At 35.2% G+C, this 25,000-nt stretch overlaps 1 protein-coding gene across 3 annotated transcripts in view; it reads left to right on the top strand.

Moving 5' to 3' along the window:
- The window catches only part of LOC145241359 (MAM and LDL-receptor class A domain-containing protein 2-like), a 201,350-nt gene that overhangs the window by 128,538 nt on the left and 47,812 nt on the right, over positions 1-25,000 (top strand). For all 3 annotated transcript variants that reach the window (XM_080104232.1, XM_080104233.1, XM_080104234.1), the window contains 4 exons: positions 1,809-1,937; positions 5,324-5,632; positions 8,447-8,557; positions 14,578-14,710. In XM_080104232.1, the coding sequence (XP_079960358.1) occupies positions 1,809-1,937; positions 5,324-5,632; positions 8,447-8,557; positions 14,578-14,710 (682 nt within the window). The remainder of the gene's footprint in view (positions 1-1,808; positions 1,938-5,323; positions 5,633-8,446; positions 8,558-14,577; positions 14,711-25,000) is intronic.

Here is a 25,000-nt window from a genome sequence, read left to right as displayed (position 1 = left end):
GAGCATTATTAGCACTTTTCTCATTTCGAGTGTTATAACCACTCTTTTAATGTTGAGTATTATTAGCACTTTTCTCATTTCGAGTGTTATAACCACTCTTTTATTGTTGAGTATTATTAGCACTTTTCTCATTTCGAGTGTTATAACCACTCTTTGAATGTTGAGCATTATTAGCACTTTTCTCATTTCGAGTGTTATAACCACTCTTTTAATGTTGAGTATTATTAGCACTTTTCTCATTTCGAGTGTTATAACCACTCTTTTAATGTTGAGCATTATTAGCACTTTTCTCATTTCGAGTGTCATAACCACTCTTTTAATGTTGAGTATTATTAGCACTTTTCTCATTTCGAGTGTCATAACCACTCTTTTAATGTTGAGCATTATTAGCACTTTTCTCATTTCGAGTGTTATAACCACTCTTTTATTGTTGAGCATTATTAGCACTTTTCTCATTTCGAGTGTTATAACCACTCTTTTATTGTTGAGCATTATTAGCACTTTTCTCATTTCGAGTGTCATAACCACTCTTTTAATGTTGAGCATTATTAGCACTTTTCTCATTTCGAGTGTTATAACCACTCTTTTAATGTTGAGCATTATTAGCACTTTTCTCATTTCGAGTGTTATAAACACGCTTCCATTTTTTAGTATTATTAGCACTTTTCTCATTTCGAGTGTTATAACCACTCTTTTATTGTTGAGCATTATTAGCACTTTTCTCATTTCTAGTGTTTTAACCACTTTTCTATTGTTGAGCATTATTAGCACTTTTCTCAGCTCGAGTGTTATTTGCACTATTATAATGTTGAGTATTATTCAAATTCTTCTCGTCTTGTGAACACTTTTTTCATATGTTTCAAGGTTATTCACACTGATTTCATTTTGAGTGTTATAAGCACTTTTCTCACTTGGAGTGCTATTCGTACTCTTTTCATTCTGAGTGTTATTAGGACTTTTTCTCATCTTGAGTGTTATTTGCTCTCTTTTTATCTTGTCTGTTATAAGCATTTTTTGACATTTGGAGTGTTTTTGAACTTTATGAAACTTTAATATTATTAGCATTTTTCTCATCTAGTGTTATTTTCACTCTTTCCATCTTGTGCATTATAACCACTTTTCTCATTTTGAGTGTTATTTGCACTCTTTTTATCTTCACTGTTATAAACACTTTTCTCATCTTGAGTCTTGTTTGCACTTTTTTCATCTGGAGTGTTATTAGCATTTTGCTCATCTGGGTGTTATTTGCACTCTTTTCATCTTAAGTGTATTAGCATTTTTCTTATTTGGATTGTTATTAGTACTCTTTTCATCTTGATTCTTATTAACATATTTATCATCTGCAGTGTCGTTTGCGCTGTTTTCATCTTGAGTATTGTTTGCATTTTTCTCATCTGGAGTGTTATTCGCACTCTTTTAATCTTGAGTGTTATTAGCAATTTTCTCATTTGGAGTGTAATTTGCACGTTTTTCATCCTGAGTGTTATTAGCACTTTTTTATATGGAGTGTTTTTTGCACTTTTCATGTTGAGTGTTATTTACATTTTTCTTATTTGGAGTGTTATTCACACTCTTTTCACTTTGAGTGTTATTAGCATTTTTCTCGTGTGGAGTGTTATTTGCACTCTATTTATCTGGAGTGTTATTAACACTTTTTTCATCTCTAGTGTTATTCGCCAATTTTTCTATTTTGAGTGTTTTTCACACTCTTCTCGTCTTTAGTGTTATTTTCTATACGTGTTTTTTTTTTTTATTTCACACCTGAGTGTCTTTACTTTAAAATATGCTTTTCTTTTGTTTCAATATAGATTCTTCCATTGAATGTGATTTTGAAGACAATTATGCCTGTGGTTATAAGTTCCAAAACAACTGGAATTTGACGACTGGAAAACATAACCTTGTGCCACGGAAGGACCATTCGCAAAGACACTCGTATGGTAATATATTTATTTGTACTGACGAAAAACTTTTCGAGTGAATAAATATGTCGAGATATAAAATAGTTCTACACGCGTATTCCAATGTCCACTTTTATCACAATTGACCTTTTATCAAGATTTGACAACTTAAATTAGTGTTGTCGGGTGTATATATAAACGAGTATATATTCATACATACATGTCTAAATTCATGTATCGTTTAGTCGTATAAAATATTTTTCTAACGAATGTGTGTATACAGAGTGTATATACGTTTGTATATACATGTCACAGTCGTCTATATGACGTGTGTATATATAGCTGCGTTCGTCTATGACTGTATAGCGTTGTGGTTGTCTAATTTAGAATTCCTTGTGTGTGTATGTGCATTTAATTACAGTTTATAACGTGACAAGAATATACATAAATATCTTAACAACACAAAGGACATATAACATTTATTTGGGGTTTCAACATTTAGCCAATCACGAACATATCTGGTCCATCCCTGGTTTTGCTTGACGGAAAGCTGCTGTGGAAATTCTTCCCAAGAAATGACAGAGCTTAGGGTTTTATTTTCGACAACTTTTTTTATTCCAGAACGTTTTCCTCCTTTTGGAAAGTTGCAACGCCGATTCTTACTATTGCCATTTCTGAACCCAACTACTTGGAGTCATCTTAACCTCTTCCGACTGACTGTCTTATATATCTTCAAACTAATCCTTGCTATGACGTAATTCAACTCACATCTTTTAACATGTGACTTTTGAAACATGTTTTTCTAAGTTAACCTCGATATTTTACTAAACATTCCTTCTTTTAAAACATTCTCTTTGCATACCTTTCTCTACATAACAGTAACAAAGCAATAATAATGTTCATTATCTAACATTTTACTTTTTAATAATAATAATAGTCGATTTTCTTAATCGACTATTAGCAAGGCCACCGGACGTTGCCCCGGTATAATCTAACATTAGTTCTTAAATGACATAGGTCCTGTTCTTATTTACTTGCATCCACACGAAAGTTAGACACAAGGTCAGTTTTTAATGTGGGGAAAAATCCGATACTCTAAAAAGATAATTCTGGATTGGAACAAAAATAAAAATTCGTTAGTTAAAAAGAATTTCTACTTCACTGAAGGAGAACGGAAAAGATAACTAAGTGTTGCCTCAGAACAGATACTACACTTTTATCCTAACCTATCCCCAATCAGTTGTATACCTTCCAGGAAGGGGTTCTTGCTTGAGATTTTGGTTTGTAATTGATGCTTTTTCTACTGGAGAAAAATTACAAAAGGTCCAAGGACTTTCCAGAAAGATTGAGAGGGTTCTAGAATATGCTGATATTGTGTGGCATTCTCTAGAAAAGAGGTTTTCATGCTAGTCCAATAGTTACTGGTTTGTTCGATGTGGTTTAATTCCAGGGTTATAAATCATGCTGAATGAATCCTCTTTAAAATCTCCTGGTTATAAAGAGTAACTACTTTTGAAATATTTCTCTGGCCAAACATATCATGAATAGGGCTGTGACAACAGCATATTCTTTTCATTGTTTTGACTCTCGGGTATATATCCGACACAGACACAGTTAATCAACTGAGAACCACATCACTCTGTATAAAAGCACATCACTCTATATAAAAGCATATAAGATATCAATGGATACACACTCGAGAGTCAAAACAATGAAAAGAATATGCTGTTGTCCTAGACCTAATCATGAATTAAAAATTTTGAGTTTTCCTTATGTAAGTAATTAAACTACTTCTCAGCAAACTCTGACGTCTTTCTAATAAAGAGAATACAAAGTGAGGGTTCGCCTTTTTTCTTTCTTGGCCTTTGGGCCAAAATCAAAGTGTAGTATCTGTGTAGTGCTGCAGTACACTTTTTTGGTATCTGTTAATGGAGGAGAAATCCTTAATGACTGATGCATTTTTTTTTGTTACTAACCAGAGTGCCCCTTTTTGGAGAGTTGTTCCCCCACCCCCACACACACACACATTAAAAACCGACCTTATGTCTAACACTGCCCTCGTGGGGAGACAAGTAAACAAATAAAAATAAAGTGAATCTTGGGTTTACTTTCGGCAGCTTGTTCCTTCATACTTATCTTCCATGATCGATATTTCTGACAAAGAGGGAAGAATTGCTGTTTTAGGGGCCAGAATCTATCCATGTAACACTCAGCGTCAACTAGATTTTTTTTTACCTTGAAGTTATAGTTTTTAGCTCCTTACATCAATTGGCTTCATACTTTGTCTAGAGCAATTTCCATTAAAAAAATAAAATTGCTGAGTAATATTCAAATCTCACAAAAATGTTTAATACGAGATATTAGAGTCGAATTCTAATAATAAAATATAAACTGCAAATAAATAAACTGCTTGGTTAATACCGTAATTAAAATAGATTTAAATAGCAAATTTCTCTCACGTCGCAGGGTTGTTAGTAAATCAGAGTTGGATGATGTGTAACACTTTACAAAAAAAGATCAATAATCAATATTTCATGATCGATATTTCTGACAAAGAGGGAAGAATTGCTATTTTGAGAGTTAGAATCAATTCCATCTAACACTTATTGTGAGCAAGTTTTTGACCTTGAAGTAGAAATATTTTAAGCTTCTTCACACCTTGTCTGGAGCAATTTCCATTAAAAAATAGCTTTATCCATTTCCTTTCCACTAGGTTTATCAACTTCGACGTCGACATCGGTTTAAGTAAAATAAAAATAGTTTTTCGTTTATGTTAAGCCAGCAAGACTACTTGGCGTTGCCCAGAGCCATAACAAACTAAATAAAAGAAGTTAAATAGTGGAACACCTAAATCCAACCATACAATATTTCTTTCCCTCCTCTCCCCACCGTAATTTGAAGAGAAATGATGTTTTTTCTAGATTTTAAAGAATGACTGAAGATTTCCAAATTACTGCATAAATACATTCTTTTCTTTTGAAAAATTACTGAATAATTACATTAAAAGTCCAGAAAAAAACAGCCCCCATTCCAACGAAAACTTATTAGGTTAATCCTAAAAAAATAAATATTTTATTTCTAAATTTTAGATATTATACATTCGGGCCAACGCCGATCAAGATAATACGAACTTTGTGGTGGTTTGTTTTGTATTTTTTGTTACTTTTAGCTTAACATACAAACATACACACATATACGCAGACAACTACTTTTGATATAATACGTGTTATCTGTTGTGTGTTTTAATTAAAGCTTATATTTAAATAAAACGTCCAGTTGTTTTAATTTTCTAGTTTTTTTTAAACCACGTAACACGTAACATAATATTGAAAACTAATATAAAAGCCTTTTATCGCTTCCATTCAATAAAGTATTCGATATCGCATTTTTATGATTCGTTTTTTTTTTTTTTTTTTTTTTTGCAGGACATTATTTGTCGACGGTTTTTCTTCAAGAAGGATACGTGCATCTTGAACTGCCCGAACAAAATTTCACAGAAGAGAAATGTTTAATTTTTTTTTATTCATTTCATGGGCAGTCGCACTTTCAACTTTATGTCAATAACTCTGTGAGATTAGTCGTTCGGCCTTTTAATATCGATTCCTGGCAAAAGATACAAATTCAACTCAAACATGGCGTCCATAAAGTACGATTTTTAGTTTTTCTTAATACTTCTAGTGATAATTTGGCTTTAGACAGCATTTCGACGTCACCTGGGAAATGTCCACCATTTTGTAAGTATTTGTTATTCACTTTTTTTTTTAATCTCTGACAGATAATTACGTTCATCGAATGAAAATATTTTTTTATCAAATGTTAGTACAATAGTCACCATCATTCTCAATGCACTTTTTCAGGAATTCAATGGCGCATTTCTGCTTCTGGCGCACGTCTGTGAAAGAGGTTGCTTTCTTATAGTCTTACACCGTCAATATCTGCAACAGAGTTTACAACTTTTTCCCAAAATTCAACCAGATTTTCAATATTTCATCAGTAGAAATGCAAAAGCAAAAAATATATAAAAGCAAAAAAAAAAAGTTCATTTTACTTATCTTGACATTCTAATCTAAAAACAAACACAAATTAACTGAAATTAAATCGAAACGAAAACTAAATGGATTTCAAACTAGAATTCACCCCCCCCCCCAAAAAAAAATGTGCTTTGAAGTTTGAAAACACAATTAAAAATAAAACATCGGAATTTTCGTTGCCGCAAATTTAATAGGTTTAAATTATCAAACTACTAATAGGCCGCCCAGCCTCGCCCAATCGTAGAATATGCATAAATATTATATTTTAATTCATACAGAAACTGAGACGTGTGCATGCGAGTATTATACTTTTTTCTAAGCAGGCTACTTCTTGTAAGTAAAAAAAAAATAAAATAAATACTTGATCTGAGATCGAAACCAAAACCTAAAGACAGTGAGTCAAGTAGGATAACCATCACACGAGCTTGACACGTCTCTAAAAAGTGTTTTCAAACATACTTATTCATAAAAGCTATTATGTTTCACGACCACGCATGCGCATTTGTGAAACAGAAAAAAAAGGATGATTTCCGAGTATCATTTTTTTCAATTTTGATCCCTTAGAAACTTTGATTTCCTGATAAAGACCGATTAAAAAGTTTTCCACGTGTCTGAATGTTCTATATACCAAGTTTCAAAAATTCGTTGAGTATATAGGTTGAGAAGTGTCCACACACACACACGTTCTCACTTATATAGATATATAGATATAGATAGATTGTTTGAGTTTGTTTTGATTAATTTTTTAACCTCTGAAATATGATTACGTCCATTGAATGAAAATCTTCTTTATCAAATGCATGTTCAACAGTTTCAACCCAATTTATGTTGTATTTACCGGTTGTATTAATATTCTATCGCACAGTAAATGTCTTCAATATAACGAAACTGGATGCAAATACGTTTCTTCAGCAGAAACTGTTTACTATTTTAACGCATCGTTAAAAATACATTTTTTTGATTACAAAAACAGTTTTTAAATTTCATGAAACATTTTTCATCAATTCGTGGTTTTTGGCTCTAAAACCGAACGAGTCAAGGCCATTTCTGAAATGGCCTTTTTCCGATTGATTTAAACCATTTTTTTTTTTACAAAGGAGTCACCATTTATCAAGACCCGGAGGCCACTTGAGGATAAGGGTCAATATCGTAGTAATCGTTAGTAGTGAAAAATTGGTAAATTGGATTACTTAAGGGGATGGTTTATCAAGAACTTGTTTATGTTGGACTTGAATTTTATTCAGCTGGAAAACAGGGAAACGAAAGAAAGTTCCACAGGCGTGCAGTTCTAAGAAAGAATCTCTTGGAATCTACCATTAGGTTTAGGCGCAAATAAAGAGTGGGGGAAATTATTGATATTGTTTTCAGCTAGACGAGTGTTTTTTGTGAAAGTTTGGCGACGAGTGGGTTATAGATTAGAGCTCAGACGAGCACTTGCCATGAAAATAATGATGAAGCAGAAACAGGCTCGCAACGTCTCTTCTGTTGGAAAGAGGTTGCAGGGAAGAAAAAAGGGCATCTCCCACTAGGCTACAAAGTCTATTTTGAACTCTGTCAAGGCAGGATAAGTCTTTCTAGCGGACCCTGCTCAGTACTCCATCCTTGGACATACCTGGCTACTGTACAGGTAGAGAATTGCATCAGCAGTGTGATATATACTGAAGCGGTAGAATGATTCCACCATTTTTCCAGCGACCTTGGAAACAGATTTGATGTACATGTTCCATTTAAGATCAACAGTAAAGGTTTAACCCAAAATCTTGTTAAAACATAGAGCCTCCCACGTGACGAGAACCATTTATTTCAATTGATGCCAGGCGAGGATTGTAGCGCTGATGATGGAAAGCTAGAAGCTTGGTTTTAGATGCATTAAAATTAACCAGCCATCTCTTTCCCAATTGTACCATGTGCTCGAGATCAGAGGAGAGAGAATCAGAGAGAACTTTGTCATTTATGGCTTTTGAAGTGTTACCATAGATAGTAGTGTCATCAGCATAAATATTTACGAATGATCTTAGGATGTGATTTGGAAGATCATTGATGTAGATCAGGAAAGGAATTGGGCCTATGATGGACCCGTGGGCGACTCCAGCATTAATACTCTGAGCTTCTGATTTCTGAACCACTACTCTTATGAACCTATCAGAGAGAAATGATTTAATAACTGAGAAGACATTTTTTAGCTTTATCGTAACTGGAGATCTTATGGAATAGACATTTATGCCATACCCTACCAAAGGCCTTTGATATGTCAAGAGCAATTGCCCTAGAAAGGAAGCCTCCGTCAAGAGTTAATGCTATGAAGTGTTGCTGGTCCTGGTGCAGTTCTAGGTGGTCCACCCTTTCAGGCTTTGTTTTTCTCTGTTGAGAAGAAGTTAGGTTATTGCTGATCGCCTGAAGCTCCTAACCACAAGAGTTTTTTTACAGACTTTACAATTTTACAAGTATTAACTATTCCGGACTTTTACCGAATATTAAATGCCTTAATTATTTTTGTTATGTTCTTTTTTATTTTAGCCTGTGAAGAAAACTGGAAATCTTGCCAACCGGATAATATCTGCATTCCTCATTATAAATTCTGTGATCATGAAAATGACTGCCCAAATGGATATGATGAACGGAATTGCCGTAAGTTGCTCCTGCTACAGGCATTATTTTCAACTAGTTGGACTACCCAGCATCACCCGGGGAAAAAGTATAATGTAACTTCAATTAAAACTTCTGGCTCTCTCTACATCTCTCTACCAGTTTTTCTATATTTCTCTCTTTTTCTCTTTCCAGTTGTCCCTTTCCTCTCCCAAACCCCAGCTTTTTCCCTACGCAACCCATTTTTCTCTGGATATAGACAAACACGTATCTATCTAGTGTCCGTACTAATGTGACACTTTCTCCAGATTTCCCTATTTTCCATCAGCTGCCTCAAATTTTCAGGATTTTCAGTTGGCGTTATGCGCAATTTGCTGGATGTACGTGGACTTAGGTTGTCCTATGCTCATGCGCCCGTGCCGTGGAGTCCACTGCCATACATCCTTCACAGCTCCTGCTATCTCCTCTGGCAGTGTCCGGCAATTCATAGACGTCACTCACTGATGGTAGTAGATATGGCAAGTAGGTTGTCATAAAATTGCTGCTTTGTGGGATGATCTTGCCAAAATATATTTAACATTACAGCATACGGGTGTACATGCTGTCTAGCTTTCTTGCCAATCTTTTGTTGAGTGACCCGGTTGTAGCACCGTAAACAAGGACAGACTCCACCACTGCTCTGAAGAACTGCCTTTTCAGTTTGTCAGTTAGCCTTGAAGCCCATGCTGACCGCAGCATGTATACAAAGATAATTCACCCTTATAAAATAGATTTCACGAGAAATGAGTGAGAATTTTTTTTAGAACTTAGTGCATAACATAGCTGAAAAAACATAATATGGCTGGTGCCCCCCCCTAAAATGAATATATATTTATTTTAATTTTAGATATTACGAGCAAAGAAGGGAGCCCGACTTTATCTGGACGTAAAATACGCTTAAATATGACATCTTAATTTGTTCAGATTGTGTAGATATTATTATAGAGTCGAGATTTCAAAAGTTAAAAAAATATATATTTTGAGTGCCATCAACTAGAACCGAAACCGAAACTGTAGCATTCAAAGCTGGTGATGTTACCACTGTGCCAACGTAACACGCATATAATAAACTGATTAAAAATTAAAAATAAACTAAGATGAATGTACAAAATGTATAACGATTTTTCAATTTTGACTCATTTTTGTCCCCTTAAAAATTATTTTAACCTGATAAAGACCAATAAAAAAAATGGTTCATAAAAATCCAACCATTTGAGGCCCCTAGCACCGCTCTGTGACTTTTAGTTTCGGAGAAGAAAGAGTTTGAAAATATGAAGACAGACAGGCCAACAGACAGACCGACAGACATATACAAACTTTGTGAGTGTTTGTTTTTTAGCTTTTTTTTTACAGTTAACTGCATATACACGTACATACAAACTCAGATAACTGACCTCTTTATGGTAATTTTTTTTTACTCTTTTTTTTTTTGCTCCAAGCAAAGCATACTGTCACTTGGAACTTAAGGGACTTCTATTTGGGATCGTGTCTAACAGGGGACTGTGGGGAGCTGAGTAGCGAGGTACGTTTTCACATCACATTTAAACTTCAGCATGTTAGCACAGTCGAAGAAGCCGGAAACAGGGAGGGAATTTCGAAATCTAGCAGTCCAAGGAAAGAAACTATTAAATTAGAAGCCTTTCCAGCATTTAAGGACCTCAAGAGTGAAGGGGTAGGATTTTGCTGCTTGTCGGGTTAGTCGAGAATGTGGGCGTCGAGGGGACACAAGTACTATAAGTTCATCAGAGCGCATTCCATTAAAGTACTTGTAACACAGGTACAGGAATGCAAAATTGCGGTGATTGGCCGACGGTGCGAGACCTATTAGATTTGGGACTCGTTTTGGGATACTGTCTAAGAGTGAGAGACTAGTGGTAGATGCGTTAGTCCGAATGTAGCAACAATACTCCATATATGGGCGAATTGTGACTTTGCAAATATATACAATACTCTCTGGTATGAGTAATTTTCTAGCACGGTAGAGGGAGCTCATACTCTTTGCAGCAGTCGTGGCAATGTCCACAATGTGTACTCCAATTCATGTTGCCTGTGAATCTGAATGTTAATCTGCAAAATGTGGCTTTAAAATCTGCCAACCCTGGACAAGAATATAAAAGTGACCACCCTTTGATGTAGATTCGTTTCCAAACATTATTATAATAATACGTGATAGTTGTTGTAATAGTGTGGGGAAGGAACTCGTTGTAATTTCTATATGAAGCAGCTCTTCACCGAAGGAAGAAGCCGACCAAACGTTATATAAAAAGGGAACATTTGAAAGAAATAGGGCAATAAAGAAGAATATTGTCTGCCAAGAGGTGCTAGACTGAAGGAGTAAATTAAAGATTGTCTCTTACAATGTGATTTTATTATTTGTATTGAACTATGTAGCACAATATTACTTTCTGAGTATTTATTAATATTTATTAATTTATCTCATTTGGATAAGTTCTATATTTAAAATACAATGAGCACTATTTTCATAAGAATATTAATGAACTCATATTTGCTGCGTGTTATTGGTTTTTCTGTCGAAAAAACAAATTGTTTGCGCTATCTAGAAAAATATTTGTTGATTAAATATTTTTTCTCAATTCATGGAAATTCGTGGCTAGTTTTCAATATTCAGACTATTATTCTCATCTTTACTATTATATTCATGCCATTTCAGCTGATGTTGTACCATAACATGGCTGTAACGTCGTAAATGGACAAACAAATAAATAAAATATCCAAGTTGACATTTTTTTCTTTTTCAACAAAAGTTTTTTTTTTATTACCGTTTTAATTATTTCGACACCACTTACAAGTCTCTCGCTGCCACATGTTTATTTTACACTTTCTACTTCCGGTCGTTGATCTCATGAGAAGTCACGAGAATTTAAAATCTAGGACTCAGACAAGGAGGTGGCAACTTTGCCCAAAGAAATAAAGAATTACTCTTCTTGCATTGTACTTTTGTATCGTCCTAACAATTTCCTTCTTTTTCTCGCACACTTTTGCTACTTGGCATATGCACGTTTTTCTGCTACTGCTGCTGTTGCTAATCTCTTTGCATGCTAGCTATTCTTTGCTGCTGCTGATACTTTTCACGCACTCACGTGCACTATGTTACAGCACCCTGTGACCTTCTACAGATGCATCTTTTTGAACTCATATCGAACTGAATGCTTTATTTCATCCCGGAAGTTAGATTGTTTTCATTCCATCAGCCATGACTCTATAGATGTGTAAATTTAATGTCATTTTGGTTATTGGCGGCTGTAGATAAAACGGTTGTTCCAAAAGTAAAACCTCTTATTTTAAACACAAAACCCAAAAATTGTAGAGTTACAAAGACGGGATTAGTACCATTAAAGCAAGCAACTATTTGTGCTCCAGAATTTATAATTCTACATAATCACCACCATTTTCAATGCACTTTTCCCGGTCGCTTCTGACACCCCAGTCGTAAAAGTCCAGAGCATGCTTTGTCACTCACATCTCTGTCGCAATTCTGAAATCGACAAACCCATCTCCTAACTGTGCTGACATCAACTGCATCAGCGTCCTAAATGTTCAACAGGCGCCGGTGAATGTTGATTGATTCAATTTTTTTTCTGCGTGGAGGAATTCAATCACACATCTCTGCTTCTGACGTACATCCATAACAGGGGTAGCTTTTCTTAGAGTCTTACACCGTCAATATCTGCAACAGAGAGATGAAACTTTCAGGCAATGGATGCATCAGTTCAGTTATCATAACAATGCAATTTGCAATTCTCTCTAATGCATTCGGGTGGAATAAAAATAGGAGACATTACTTTTTGAACAGCCATTGTATATGATCTACTGAGTAAGGGTCTTCTGAGGTGAAAAGTTTCAATCCCTACTACAGATTATAACAATAAAGAAAACATGTTTTTACTTGGGATTCACCACTTATCAAGGCCCAAAGGCCACTCGAGGATAAGGGATAGTGAATGTAAGGTGGTAGTGTAGTAATAACTTATGGTGTAAATTGGGTAGAATTTGATTATTTATGAGAACGCCTTAACAGGAACTTGTTTACATTGGATTTGAAGGCTACCATGTTGTATTCAACTGGAAGCCAGACCAGTGTAACTATTCCAAAGGCGAGCAGTTCTGGGAAAGAAACTTTGTTCATGGAATCTGTGTTTACATTTAGATACAGACAGAGAGTGGGGGAAATAATATATAGTGGTTGTAGCTAGTCGAGTATGTTTTTTGTGAAAGTTTAGCAAGGGGGGGGCCATAGATTGGAGTTCAGTCGAGCACTTGCCATGAAAATAGCGACAGAGCAGAGACAGGCATGCAATGTCTCTTCTGCGGGAAAGAGGGCGCAGGGGAGAGAAAAGGACATCCACTACTAGGTTTCGAAGACATAAATTAATACTTCTATCCGATCATGGCTGATGGGATAAAATGTTGAACTCGACTGATCAAGCAGGAAAACCAAATTGCGTGGATGCTGTAAGAAATAGTTCCAGAATATATGTGTTCCTACGCCAGAGCCTCTGATTGGCTAATGGGACAATGACTCAGCAGTGTCCGATCCATTCAAAGGAAAGGAAAATAATACATAAAGATATGTGATGCTATTTTTTCTCGAAATTAAAGTTATATAATAATACGTAATTTCATGTTCCTACGTACGTTATCACCCTTCACCCATTTTTATAACTATTAAAATATTCATTTTACAGATTTTTTTCCTTTTAACAATACAATTTGCGTTTCAACTTGCCGACATATTTCTGTACGCGTTATTCATCCAAAGATTTTACTCGTTATAAATCATCCTTTGTATATGATTACTATTTTCTTTTAATTTAAGTGTTATATGATCAGTAGTTTAAGAGTTTATCGGTTAAATATTTTCACACAAACACACATACATGCATCTACTGTTTTATTTATATAGAAAAGAAATTTTAATATTAGTAGTAATGTATAGGGATTAATATAGAAAAAACTGTGGGATTCTTACAGGCTCCCGTTAGCTATTAATATCGAAGTAGTCTTTTGGAAAAGTGACGGATTAGACTTTTTCGTTTCTTTACTGGGAAGTGATAGTTGTTCAGTGGTTAACGGCATGGACTGACGACCTAGGTGTCCAAGTTCGAATCCAGTTTGCGCCACAAAAAATCACTATCACTTAGTATGTTGACAAACTTCACGTTGCCCCATACTGTAAGAAGCTGATGTCTTTCTAGAAATAATTCTGACTAGAAAAATATCGGGAGAACCAATGCCAACAATAAAATCTTCAGATTCATACGATATGATGATGATTTTTTTAAAATCAGAAATCAATCAAGTTTTTGAGAATTAATATCTCTTTCTCTCTCTCTCTCTCTCTCTATATATATATATATATATATATATATATATATATATATATACTAGTGAGAATGTGTGTTTGAGGAGAATTCTCAACCTATATACTCAATGATTTTTTTATCTCCAGATTTGAAATTTGGTATATAGGGTATTCAGACACGTGGAAAACTTTTGAATCGATTTTTATTCGGAGCAAAAAAGGGTTGCTAAATGGTCAAACTTAAAAAAATTGATATTTGGGGGTCATCGGATTTGTATCTGTTTATCGACTGTTTCATGAATACGCATGTGCAAATCGTTCGCATTATGTTAAGAATAAGTAGGATTGAAAACAATTTTTTTAAATCGTGTTAAGCTGGCACAATGGTGATCGTACTTGACTCACTCTCTTTACGTTTTTATTTCGATCTCAACTCGAGTATTTTTTTTTTTTTTTTTACTTACAAGCAGTGTACAGTTTAGAAAAAAACATAATACCTGCATGCACATGTCTTAGTTTCTTTCCATTTTTTTATTTACTTCAATTTTTAAAGGAGTTTAACGTTACGTTAAATAACCGGGCAACGCCGGGTACACCTTCTAGTTTACTATAAAAACGATCGTCTTTATTATTTGTATGGGAAGGCAATATTTAACTTTCATTTTTCCCTCTCTCCAGAATTTTCCCTTTCTCGTTTCAGAATCGTACACATCTGTGAGACTTGTCCGTGGTTCCATTGAATATTATCACAGTGACAGATGGGATCGTGTTTGTTCAAAGTTTGGTTGGATTCGAAACGCGTTGTCGGTCGCCTGTCGAGAACTGGGATATCGGTAAAATAACATTATTTTAAGTTTCTGAATTTTTTAGATGAGGAATTCATAGTTTCGGTTATTTGGATTGTTCGGACTACTGGTCTCATCTTGAGTTTTATTCGCACAACTCTTCGGCCGATGTAACCTCCTGCCTTCTTTAGGTGTGTCGTGTCGAACTCTGGAATCTTTCCATCGAACTCGGAAATCTCCGTAGAATTCCTTACTCTTTCTTTTTATCCAGCAAGAGGCAGCATGCTCTCGTTCTGTCAGCCATGACTGATTAGAAATCCGTAGTAATTCACAAATATATTTTTCATATTGCCCGCACTGAGGATAGATCTTTTAATCTTCAGAAGAGTGGCACTTGCAATCGAATTTTACCAAGTATTTTACCCGTTACACCACGGGTCATTACGGGCAATTCTAATATTAATATTAATAACACTAGTGTGAATAACACTCAAGATGAGAACAATCGTCTGAATAATCCGAATAATTCAAACATTATTTTATGTTTATCGAAAACGGGTGTACGTGCCGTCCAGCTTCCAATAAACCTGGACACTCACTAAAAGATTGGAAAGAAAGCTAGACGGCACGTAGACCCGTATGCTACGAACAGTGTTAAATTATATCTTGGCAAGATCATCCCACGAAACAGCAACTTTATAGTAGCCTTCCTGCCATATCTACTACCATAAGGGAGCGACGTCTACGATTTGTCGGTCACTGCCAGTAGGAGGAAGCAAGAGCTAGTGAGAAATGTATTGCTATGGCCTCCACGGTACGAGCGCATGAGCATAGGCAGCCTAGATCTACGTACAACCAGCAAATTGCACATGACGCCAACTGATCCTGAAGATCTGAGGCAGCTGACGGAGGACAAGAAAATCTAGAGAGAGAGAGAGAGAGAGAGAGAGAGAGAGAGAGAGAGAGAGAGAGAGAAAGAAAGAGAGAAAGAGATTCGTCCAGGCAAGGAGTCAGACCAGATAGATAGAGATAGCTAGATCGAAAATGTTGAACACGGAAGTGAAGTTTAATTTATAATATTGTTATTACTAGGGCTGTGACAACAGCATATTTTTTTCATTGGTTTGACTCTTGAGTATATATCCGTTAATAACGTATATGTTTTATATAGACGGATGGTGTTCTCGGTTGATTAAGTGTGTCTAACTGTGTCGGATATATACTCGAGAGTCAAAAGAATGAAAAGAATACTCTGTTGTCACAGCCCTAGTTATTACTTACGTACGATTGAACACATATAGATTTGCTCGGTAAACATATCAAACATTATCGAAATGTCGGTGGAAACCTAAAAGCAATGTTCATTATAAGATGGGTTGCACTGTAGAGGGAAAGACAGCACCAAAAAGAAAAAATGGTAGGGTTTATTGCGTGCAAAAAAAAAACAGTTAATTTTTATTGAAAGGTTGTAAACATAATGAAAGTTTTTTTTTTTTTTCGTTTTTTTTTTTGTTTTTTTTTTTTCGTTTTTTTTTTTTTGTTTTTTTTTTTACACGGTAAAAGATCGTACAGATTGTTTCTGCATGTAAAAACCAGTCGGGTTTAGTAGAGAAGTTTATTCTTATGCGTTTTATATATTATATTTTGTTGGCTTTGATGGATTGCGAGTTCTCAAGTGTTAACAACGAGTGGCGTTCCAAAAGTAATGCTTCCTACTTTTTTTTCAGCCCGAATAGATCAAACGGGGATTATAAATTGCATTGTTATGATGACTGAACTTATGCATTCATGACCTGTAAATTTAATCTCTCCGTTCTAGATATTGACGGTGTAAGACTAAGAAGCAGAGATGCGTCAGAAGCAGAGATGCGTCATTGCATTCCTGGCAAAAGTGCATTGAGAATGTCGGTGACGATGTAAAAAAAAAAAAATGTCTGGATCACAAAAGGTCGCTCGTTTTAATAATGCTAATCCCGATTAGCTCTTCAATTTTTTAAGTTAAAAAAATCGAAGGCTTTATTTATGAACGACCTTCGTATTTTGTACTTTTACCCAGTATTATACACTTGATGAGTGAACATATGAAACATTCTTAGAGTGGCAGAAGGAACTTGAACATAAATAAAAAAAGAAAGACAAAGTCTATGCAACACAAAACAATCCACATTTTTATTGACAACTTTAGATAACGCCAATTATTTTTACAGATGAAAGGCTCTTTCACTTCTTAATAGTGTTGACTTTTACATGCATTTATTATTCCAAAAGAAATATCGTTAGCAGTAAATTTTATTATTATCCAGTGCATCGTATATGTGTTCAAAGATGACTGTTAGTATATCCGCTGTAGAACGTTCTTTCCTAAATCCATACTGATAGTTAGAAATACATTTAGCATTAATTGGTTGGTAGACTAACGACCTAATTATGTATCTACATATTTATTTGCAGACTGTTATCCTTATCTTCATAGTTATTGTCGTTTCACCATGTTTCGGCCAACTCATCATCTGGCCTTCTTCAGGTGATTAACCGTAATGGATAGGAATGCTGTAACTGTCTCCCTAGTAATCACTGCCTTCTATAGTCTCTGTCGTTTCACCACGTTTCGGCCGACTAATCCTCTGGTCTGCTTTGGGTAGGATTGAAATCGCTATCTTCAGACAATGCTCACTTGGAAGCATAGAGATTTAACGCCTTTATCCATTGCACCACGGGCCTCAGAGGATGAGTTGGTCGAAACGTGATGAGACAACAAGTATGAAGTTGAGGATGACAGTCCGCAAAAAGAATGAATGCACGTATTTTGATTTATTACAAAAGTTTAATTTTATAAAAGTTCGTTTTTGCCTTTTTTTAAGTTAATTTATATATGATGACAACTTCTATTCATTTCAGAATTTTCTTCTTTTTTTTTTTTTTAAGCTCGTTTGAAAAAGTTGTAATTTTTAAAAAGGATTCTTTTTTATATATTATTTTTCGTGCTTCTTCGCTATTAGATCGAAATTCGGCAATCGACATATTGGATTTCAAGCAAAACAATGATATCTACTTAATTGTCATCTCGCAGATTACTTTATAAATATTAATTCTTTAATATTTATAATTATTAATTAATTCTTTAATATTTATAATATACTTTAGTTTTACCATCTTGGATCATTTTGGTAAATTTAATTGTAATTTTTATTTTATATATATATATATATACTAGCATGGATTCCGAGCAAAACGAATGATATCTACTTAATTGTCATCTCGCAGGAATTAATTTATCACAAAAATTACAGAAAAAGGATGAGGTAAAAAAAAAAAAAAAATTAATTATTGATGAAAAAAGTTTTCGAAGACAACGAAAATTGAGTTTTGCATAAAAAGAAACCGGAGAGTTCGGATTATAACAAGGGAGGTAATTATTTTCTGAAAACTTTCAAAATCTCAGGCCAATTTAGCAAAGCTAAATTTTCGTTAATTGTGTGTGAGCGCGCGTGCGTGCGTGTGTGTTGTGTATTCTCACGAAGAAAATATATGCTCTTGAGGCATATATTCTATTAATCATTTTTTATATACAGACATCTGATTTTTCTTTATAGTACGTCTTACACGTGTTTCGTTCTCGTTATTCGACAAAATACGTATAAGACGTACCATAAAGAAAAATTAACGTGATTGTAAAAAAAAAAAAAAAACTCAACATTCCTATCCCATCGCAGATAACCACCTGAAGAAAGTCAGAAGATGAGTTGGTCGAAACGTGATGAAACAGCAACTATGAAGATGAAATAACAAATGAATAAAGAACTATACAAATTACTAATCTCAAAGGATTCTAATAAATAATATATAATGACCTGATGATATTAGAGGAAAAGCGGGAGGACAATAACGGGGCAATGATATTGTAGGTTAGTTCATTCGCCAGGACTTTTTAACTGATACCAGGGTCGAGAGTGAAATAAATATCGTGTTCTATTCAAGTTCATAGAACTATTTGATAATCTTGCAGAATTTGACCCGGATCCTCGGCATTTTCCGTCAATTATGGTTCGGGCTCGACCGGCAATCACTGGATTAAGACGAGCAAAGTAAAACACGCAGACGAATTTCAAAACAGACCGGAAAAATATAGAAATACAATAAATAAAAAATAACAAAAATTTACTGAAATATATATAAATACCACAATAAAAAGCACGGATTTCCGAAACGATCGTACAGATAATTGATTTTGTTGTTGTTCCTTCTTATGAAACTGATTTTTAATTTAATTAAAATTTGATTTTTAAATTTAAAAATTTTTTTTAAATTTTTAAATTATAAATCACATTACTTATATATATATATATATATATATATATATATATATATATATATATATATATATATATATATAATTCAAGCAAAGTTGCATTTTATTATTTCCTTGGTGCTTATGCACTTATTGAATCACGCTATTTTTTAATAGTATTTTCAATTTAAATTACATTTTTTTGTGGACACGAAAGTGAGACGAACTTTAGCTCTCAAATGTTGGAAATTTATCCTCTGTCAGATAAATTCGACGCGAAACTACTAGCCTGTAGAAAAGAAATAAAAGGATGAAATAAAAAAAGGAGGAGGGTAAAGAATAAAATGGAAAGGTCTTGTTTTAAAACGAAGAAGAGATTTTATTTACAAAAAATTGCAAATTTTTCCCTTTGCAGGCATTAAAATGCAAAAACAAAGAACCCTAGGTAACAAAATACAATTTAAAAAAAAAAAGCGGTGGTTCTTATATTGAAAATGTATCAACGAACGAATACAGTGTTAAAAAATTTAAATAGGAGTACTTCCTAATCACTATCTCAAATACAATAAATTTTAAGGAACATACTCACAAAGTTGATGGCAGACAGCACCTGTGCATTTTTTCTCAATTTAAAGTCTTTGAAATTACTCTCCTTCAAAATACACACATACCGTTGCCGCATAAATAAAGTTTGCAGAAGTTCGCCTCGTTGCGACCGGATATTCTTTTACCGGGCTATACTTCTTTGAAGGAAAGGCTCGGGGAAATCCTCATCCACGACAGGCAATGAAACGCGTCCAATCTTCTCGCTGCTGGAATCCAAAAGAGGCTGATTTTCGCACTGGAACCAGTGACTTCATTATCAGGGAGCTAGCATTACCCTTTTATTCAAATTAAAGGGAGTTTCGTATAAACCCAAATTATACGAAACTAAGAGCATAAAATACAGAAAAATCAGATATAAAAAACAGAATAAAAATATGATAGATTCATACAAGCGGGTGCACAATTGTTTGTACAAAAAATTTTAACACAACATAAGAGGGTTTGTTTGTATCTGGCGCGTAGGGCAGTAATTGATTTGAAGGAAGAAACACCGCCATTACGGTGAGTTGGTCTTATGCTGGCACTTCGGGGTCTGGGCAACAAGTGTCAAGCAAAGACCATATGTGGGGGCAACCCCACATATAAGACCTTGGTCAATGTAGGGGAAACCCTTCATACCAATTGTCATTATCCAGCTCCCCTACTCCCCGGGGAGTTAGTCCCCATTTCCCTTTCACTCCTCACATTAAAAATCGACCTTGTGCCTAATTTGCTCGGTGGGGGAGCAAAAAGATACCCTTATGAGAAATGCAATCTCGTAGCTGCGAGGATTGGCGAGAGGTGAACTTGGTAATATATAAATTGGTTGGCGTTCACTGGCATAAAGGTGACAGCGGGAGACCACTTGGCAGATGGTGCGTAGCGAACTATGAGGCTGGGTTGTTATTCAGTGTGAACATCAGTGGAGTTTTGAGGCGATTGTTTCTGTAACAAATAACGAACTTGTGAGAGTGTTTTTTCATTCTTCGTCTTTTTTTACGGAAGCCCTGACTTTGAGGTGTTGTTGTCTTCACCGAAAACTGTGTCCTTCTTACCGAAAACTGTGCCCTTCTTACCGAGAACTGAGACTTTTCGTATCGAACATAATGTGATTCCATCGATCTGTTCAACACTCAATGTTGAAACTAAATTGTTTTGAGCAACCTGTTTTGGAGCTGAGGAGTCTCTCTCTCTCTCTCTCTCTCTCTCTCTCTCTCTCTCTCTCTGTCTCTGTCTCTCTCTCTCTCTCTCTCTCTCTCTCTCTCTCTCTGTCTCTGTGTTCCCAAGGTGCCGGGCCGACCCGTCCCCTTCCTATTGTTTGTTTCTGATTTTACTTCAGTTTTACGATATCTTTTTTATAAAATTGTTAGGTGAAAGCATAGAATAGTTAGAAAACACCCTTCTCTCCCCAGGTTAAGAATGGCTTTCTGAATAATAACGTTATTATTTCAGCATGGTTTAATAAGTGCATAAGTACCGTTTTCTTTTGCAATTTTTTATCAACAAAAGTTTTTCTTTTTTTTACACGAAAAGATGAATCTATTTTTAACCGTAAATTGTTAGGTGAAAGCACGAGAAAATTAACAAATTATTTTTTTGTGTACAAATGTTAAAAGAATAAACAGAAAAAATGTCCCCCCCCCAAAAAAAAAATAATTTTAAAATTATATTTTTTAAACAAAAAAAAAACAAAAAAAAAATGTCGATTTAGCGTTTCAACATTTGAACAACGCTCGGCTTAATTCGGTGATTGCCGGTCGAACCCGAGCCATAATTGAGAGAAAATCTCGAGGATCCGGGTCAAATTCCGCAAAAGTACCGACTATTTTTCACTCGTGATAATGGAAGCTTTTACGTGGTCCCTATTGTGAGTGCATGAATCGATTGAAGGAAATCAATTGTATCAAAAGGGAAGGAAAAATTTGTTTTTTGTTTTTTTTTTACAAAAGAGTCACCACTTATCAAAGCTTGGAGGATAAGGATGAGGATAAGGATTAATGAGGAGTTGAATTTCTTTCTTATTCTTTGTCTTTGCCTCCTTTGCGACAGAGTCTACAACGTGTTGGATCCTGAGTGTCTATGTGTGTAATGCGCGTTTAAATGGGTACTATGTTACATTATTAGTATCTATAATTGTTTGATATAGCTCATATAAGCCTTTCTTCATGTTCTTTTCCTCCTTCATAGTACAGGTTCGAGCCTGCCTGCCTACAACAACTTTTTTTTTTTTTTTGCTCAACACACACCTCCAAAATAGGCTGGTCAAATAAAAAGCTTAAATATTATTTATAACACCAAAGTGAGGAAACCAAAATATTATATAACAAATGAGGATTATATGCTACAAAGAAGCAAATATAATTGTTGCAATATCTTTTATATAATGAAGGTAGATATTTGAATGCTGCCCACCACAGCATTGTGTAACACAAGGGTCTAGAAAGTGGGGTGTCAAACAAACTCCCCTAAAGGAGCAGCACTCTTGCTTAGCAAAAATTGCCTGAGCATACCCGTCGACATTCCCCAATTGGGGCGCCTTAGGCAGTAAGCAATGAATTTACTCCACCAAAAAGCCAGGTGGCAAGGCCTGGGAGGGTGGACCTCCTGGGTGAGATTCAGATGGCATACCTTAGTCTGAAAAGTACTGGATCAGTTGCTGGCCGCGCACCTCTTGGTCTGATTGTCAAGAACGTATTCTTAACTGGTACTTTTCTACCCAGCCTCCAAGCAACCGAAGCAGCAAGAAGACTCATCACAACCGTTCATAATGGGGGGAGGTATGATCCCTGAAAGTTGGGAGATCCTATTTACAAACGCTGCTGATAGAAACTGACAAATCAAATTAATTCATGTTCTGTTATTAACCTATCAGAAACCAGAATTGCTCCATAAAAGTTGAATATTTTCTCATTCAAGCACATAATTTTCTCGTGTCAATACGAAAAGGATCTTTTGCTATTTGCTTGCAGATTTATAAAGTCCAGGACCTGTACGGAACAGCTAGTCACTGAAAATTCTTCATCTCTAAGACTTGCATAGAATAGCTGCCCATTGGAAACTCTTCTGAAATCAAACATGGCTTACACTTCAACAATAATCTACTCATAGAAAGGCTTATATGAGCTATATCAAACAATTATAAATACTAATTATGTAACACAGCACCCGTTTACACATACTTTACACCCATAGACACTCAGGTTCCAACATGTTGTAGATTCTGTCGCAAAGGAGGCAAAGATAAGGAATAGGAAAGAAATTCAACGCCTTTATTTCTCATTCTCCTGCTACGCATGCCTTTTCTTTACGACTGTGATGTAACCATTGCTTCTAACTTTATCCTGATTGTGATCCTCTTAAATGTGATCTTCGGTCTGGCCACACGTTCATCTTTTTCTTCCTCGCTGTGACGTCACTTTGCACATGGCTAGGCATTTGCACACAGCCGCCAAATGTGCGTTCGCACTCTGTTACAATTAAATAAAAACCTAACACTTAAGTGAAGATATCAAAAGATTATACAGCAAATTAATCTAAATCTACTTAGCAAAATGCTTATAATGGCTATAGCCAGGCAAGTAGGTATTTTATTTAAACAAATAATATTTTTTTAACATAATGACAAATCATAGAGATTATTAAGAAATTGTTTTAGTCTGGTATCAAACACACGTTGAGCATATTAAGAAGTGATACACGAATTACCATTAGTGTATAAAGCGATGCTCTTTGTGTAAACCAATTGAGCTTAGGTAGTTCGGACGATGTCAAAACATCGTTAAATTCATGACTCACGCAGCAGCCGCCGATAGCGTAGTGGTTATGAGCCTTGACTGTCGTACAGACGGTCGGGTTTCAATCCTGTCTAGCCGCACTGATGAGCTGTGAAACAGCGAAACTGTACTGTATGTGGATGACTAATATATATATATATTTGTGTCAGGTCATATCATATGCTACTGGTATCATATATGTAACCCAGTACTACCTGCCTCATGGTCGGGTCACCGGCGACTAAACTGGTTCCCCCACCAGACTTGTTTGGTGAGGATGGTGGCTAGTCTCCTTGAAGGATTAAAAACAAGACCTTCCAAAGGGCGAATGAACCCTTTTTCGAGGTTAACAGCCAACTAGCATTGTGTGTCTTTGTGTGTATGTATGTGTGTGTTGGGGTGGAGAGGGCTCCCGTAAGCCGTGGTGACGGTAACCTTTCTAGGAGAAGCAAATCTCTGATTTAAAAAACCATAAAGCGGGAGACCAGTACCCGCATTAAGCTGGTCTGCAGTTTAACTTGTTGCTGGCTATCTTGCTCTTGCTTGTTGCTGGATCTCAACATTTTGAACCGAGAGAGAGAGACTTAGCTGTCGTACAAAGCTAAGACTCTGTAATATCATCTGTGTATAGATATTCCCTCAGGCATTTATCTATAAAAATGGTCCTGTGGCGATGGAAAAGTTGTGATGCGTGGAAGCTTGAAATGCTGGAAGCATGTAATAATTGATCTCAATGACCGTCTTCAGTGTCATGCCTGTTTGAGCGTGTGAATTCACCAGTAGGACTAAAAAAAAAAGTCATTCTTGGGCTCATAGACTTTAAGTGTCTGAGGGAGTGGCACTCGTCTGACAAGACGTTGCAATCATCATCATATATATACTAGCAGGCCACATGGCGTTGCTTAGTCGTAAAATATGCTCAAATATGAAATTTTAATTCATGCAGATTTAGTATTTATTATCATCGAGAAAATTCTGTATCAATTATCATATTGTGCCTAATATATGTAGTAATGATTTCAGAAGTTTAAAAAAATAACTTCCTACCATCAACTGAAATCGAAACCAAAACAGTCAGTGCTCTAGCCTTAGACGTTATATAGCGTTTCAGCTTTCACTTTTACCAGCTGAGCTGTCGCAAGAGGGATAAAAAGGTTAAAAGTTAAGTGAGTTCAAGATCAAAAGTTAGTCGATATACTCCTGCCAAGGTCAACAGTTTTTTTTATTCTTACAACTTAGCAGCTATTTCTATAGACTAAAAACCCAATTGAAAGTGTTCCCAATGTGCAAATATCCTATAAATCAAGTTTGTAGACCAAATATTAATATAGAAGTTTAGTAGAAAATTTTCACACATATAAAGTTATATATATATATGAACAAATGATTAATAAAACATGTTAAAAGACATCTTGAAAAAGAGTTAAAAACATATTTAATTTTAAAAAAGGAAGCACAAGATAAGTGGATAGTCCTTAATCCGCGGAGTTTCGAAGAAATACTCTCCTTCTGATCAGAGGGCAGGATTTAGCAAAATGCAGGATCGAATTTTGCATATAAAAGTATTTAATGAAACTACAAGTAAGTCAAAGATCTTACTTGGTTAACAAAAAAGGGTGAGGTAAGGGGAACAGGAGGCAAAAGAAAATCTTTTTATTATTTTTCTTTTGCCTCCTGTTCCCCTTACCTCAC

The sequence above is a fragment of the Euprymna scolopes genome, chromosome 20 (genome assembly GCF_053919585.1).
Source record: "Euprymna scolopes isolate OS-2025 chromosome 20, ASM5391958v1, whole genome shotgun sequence".
NCBI classification, from domain to species: Eukaryota; Metazoa; Mollusca; class Cephalopoda; order Sepiida; family Sepiolidae; genus Euprymna; species Euprymna scolopes.
Note: the sequence above shows the minus strand (reverse complement) of the source record. Positions and strands in the feature narration are given on the sequence as shown.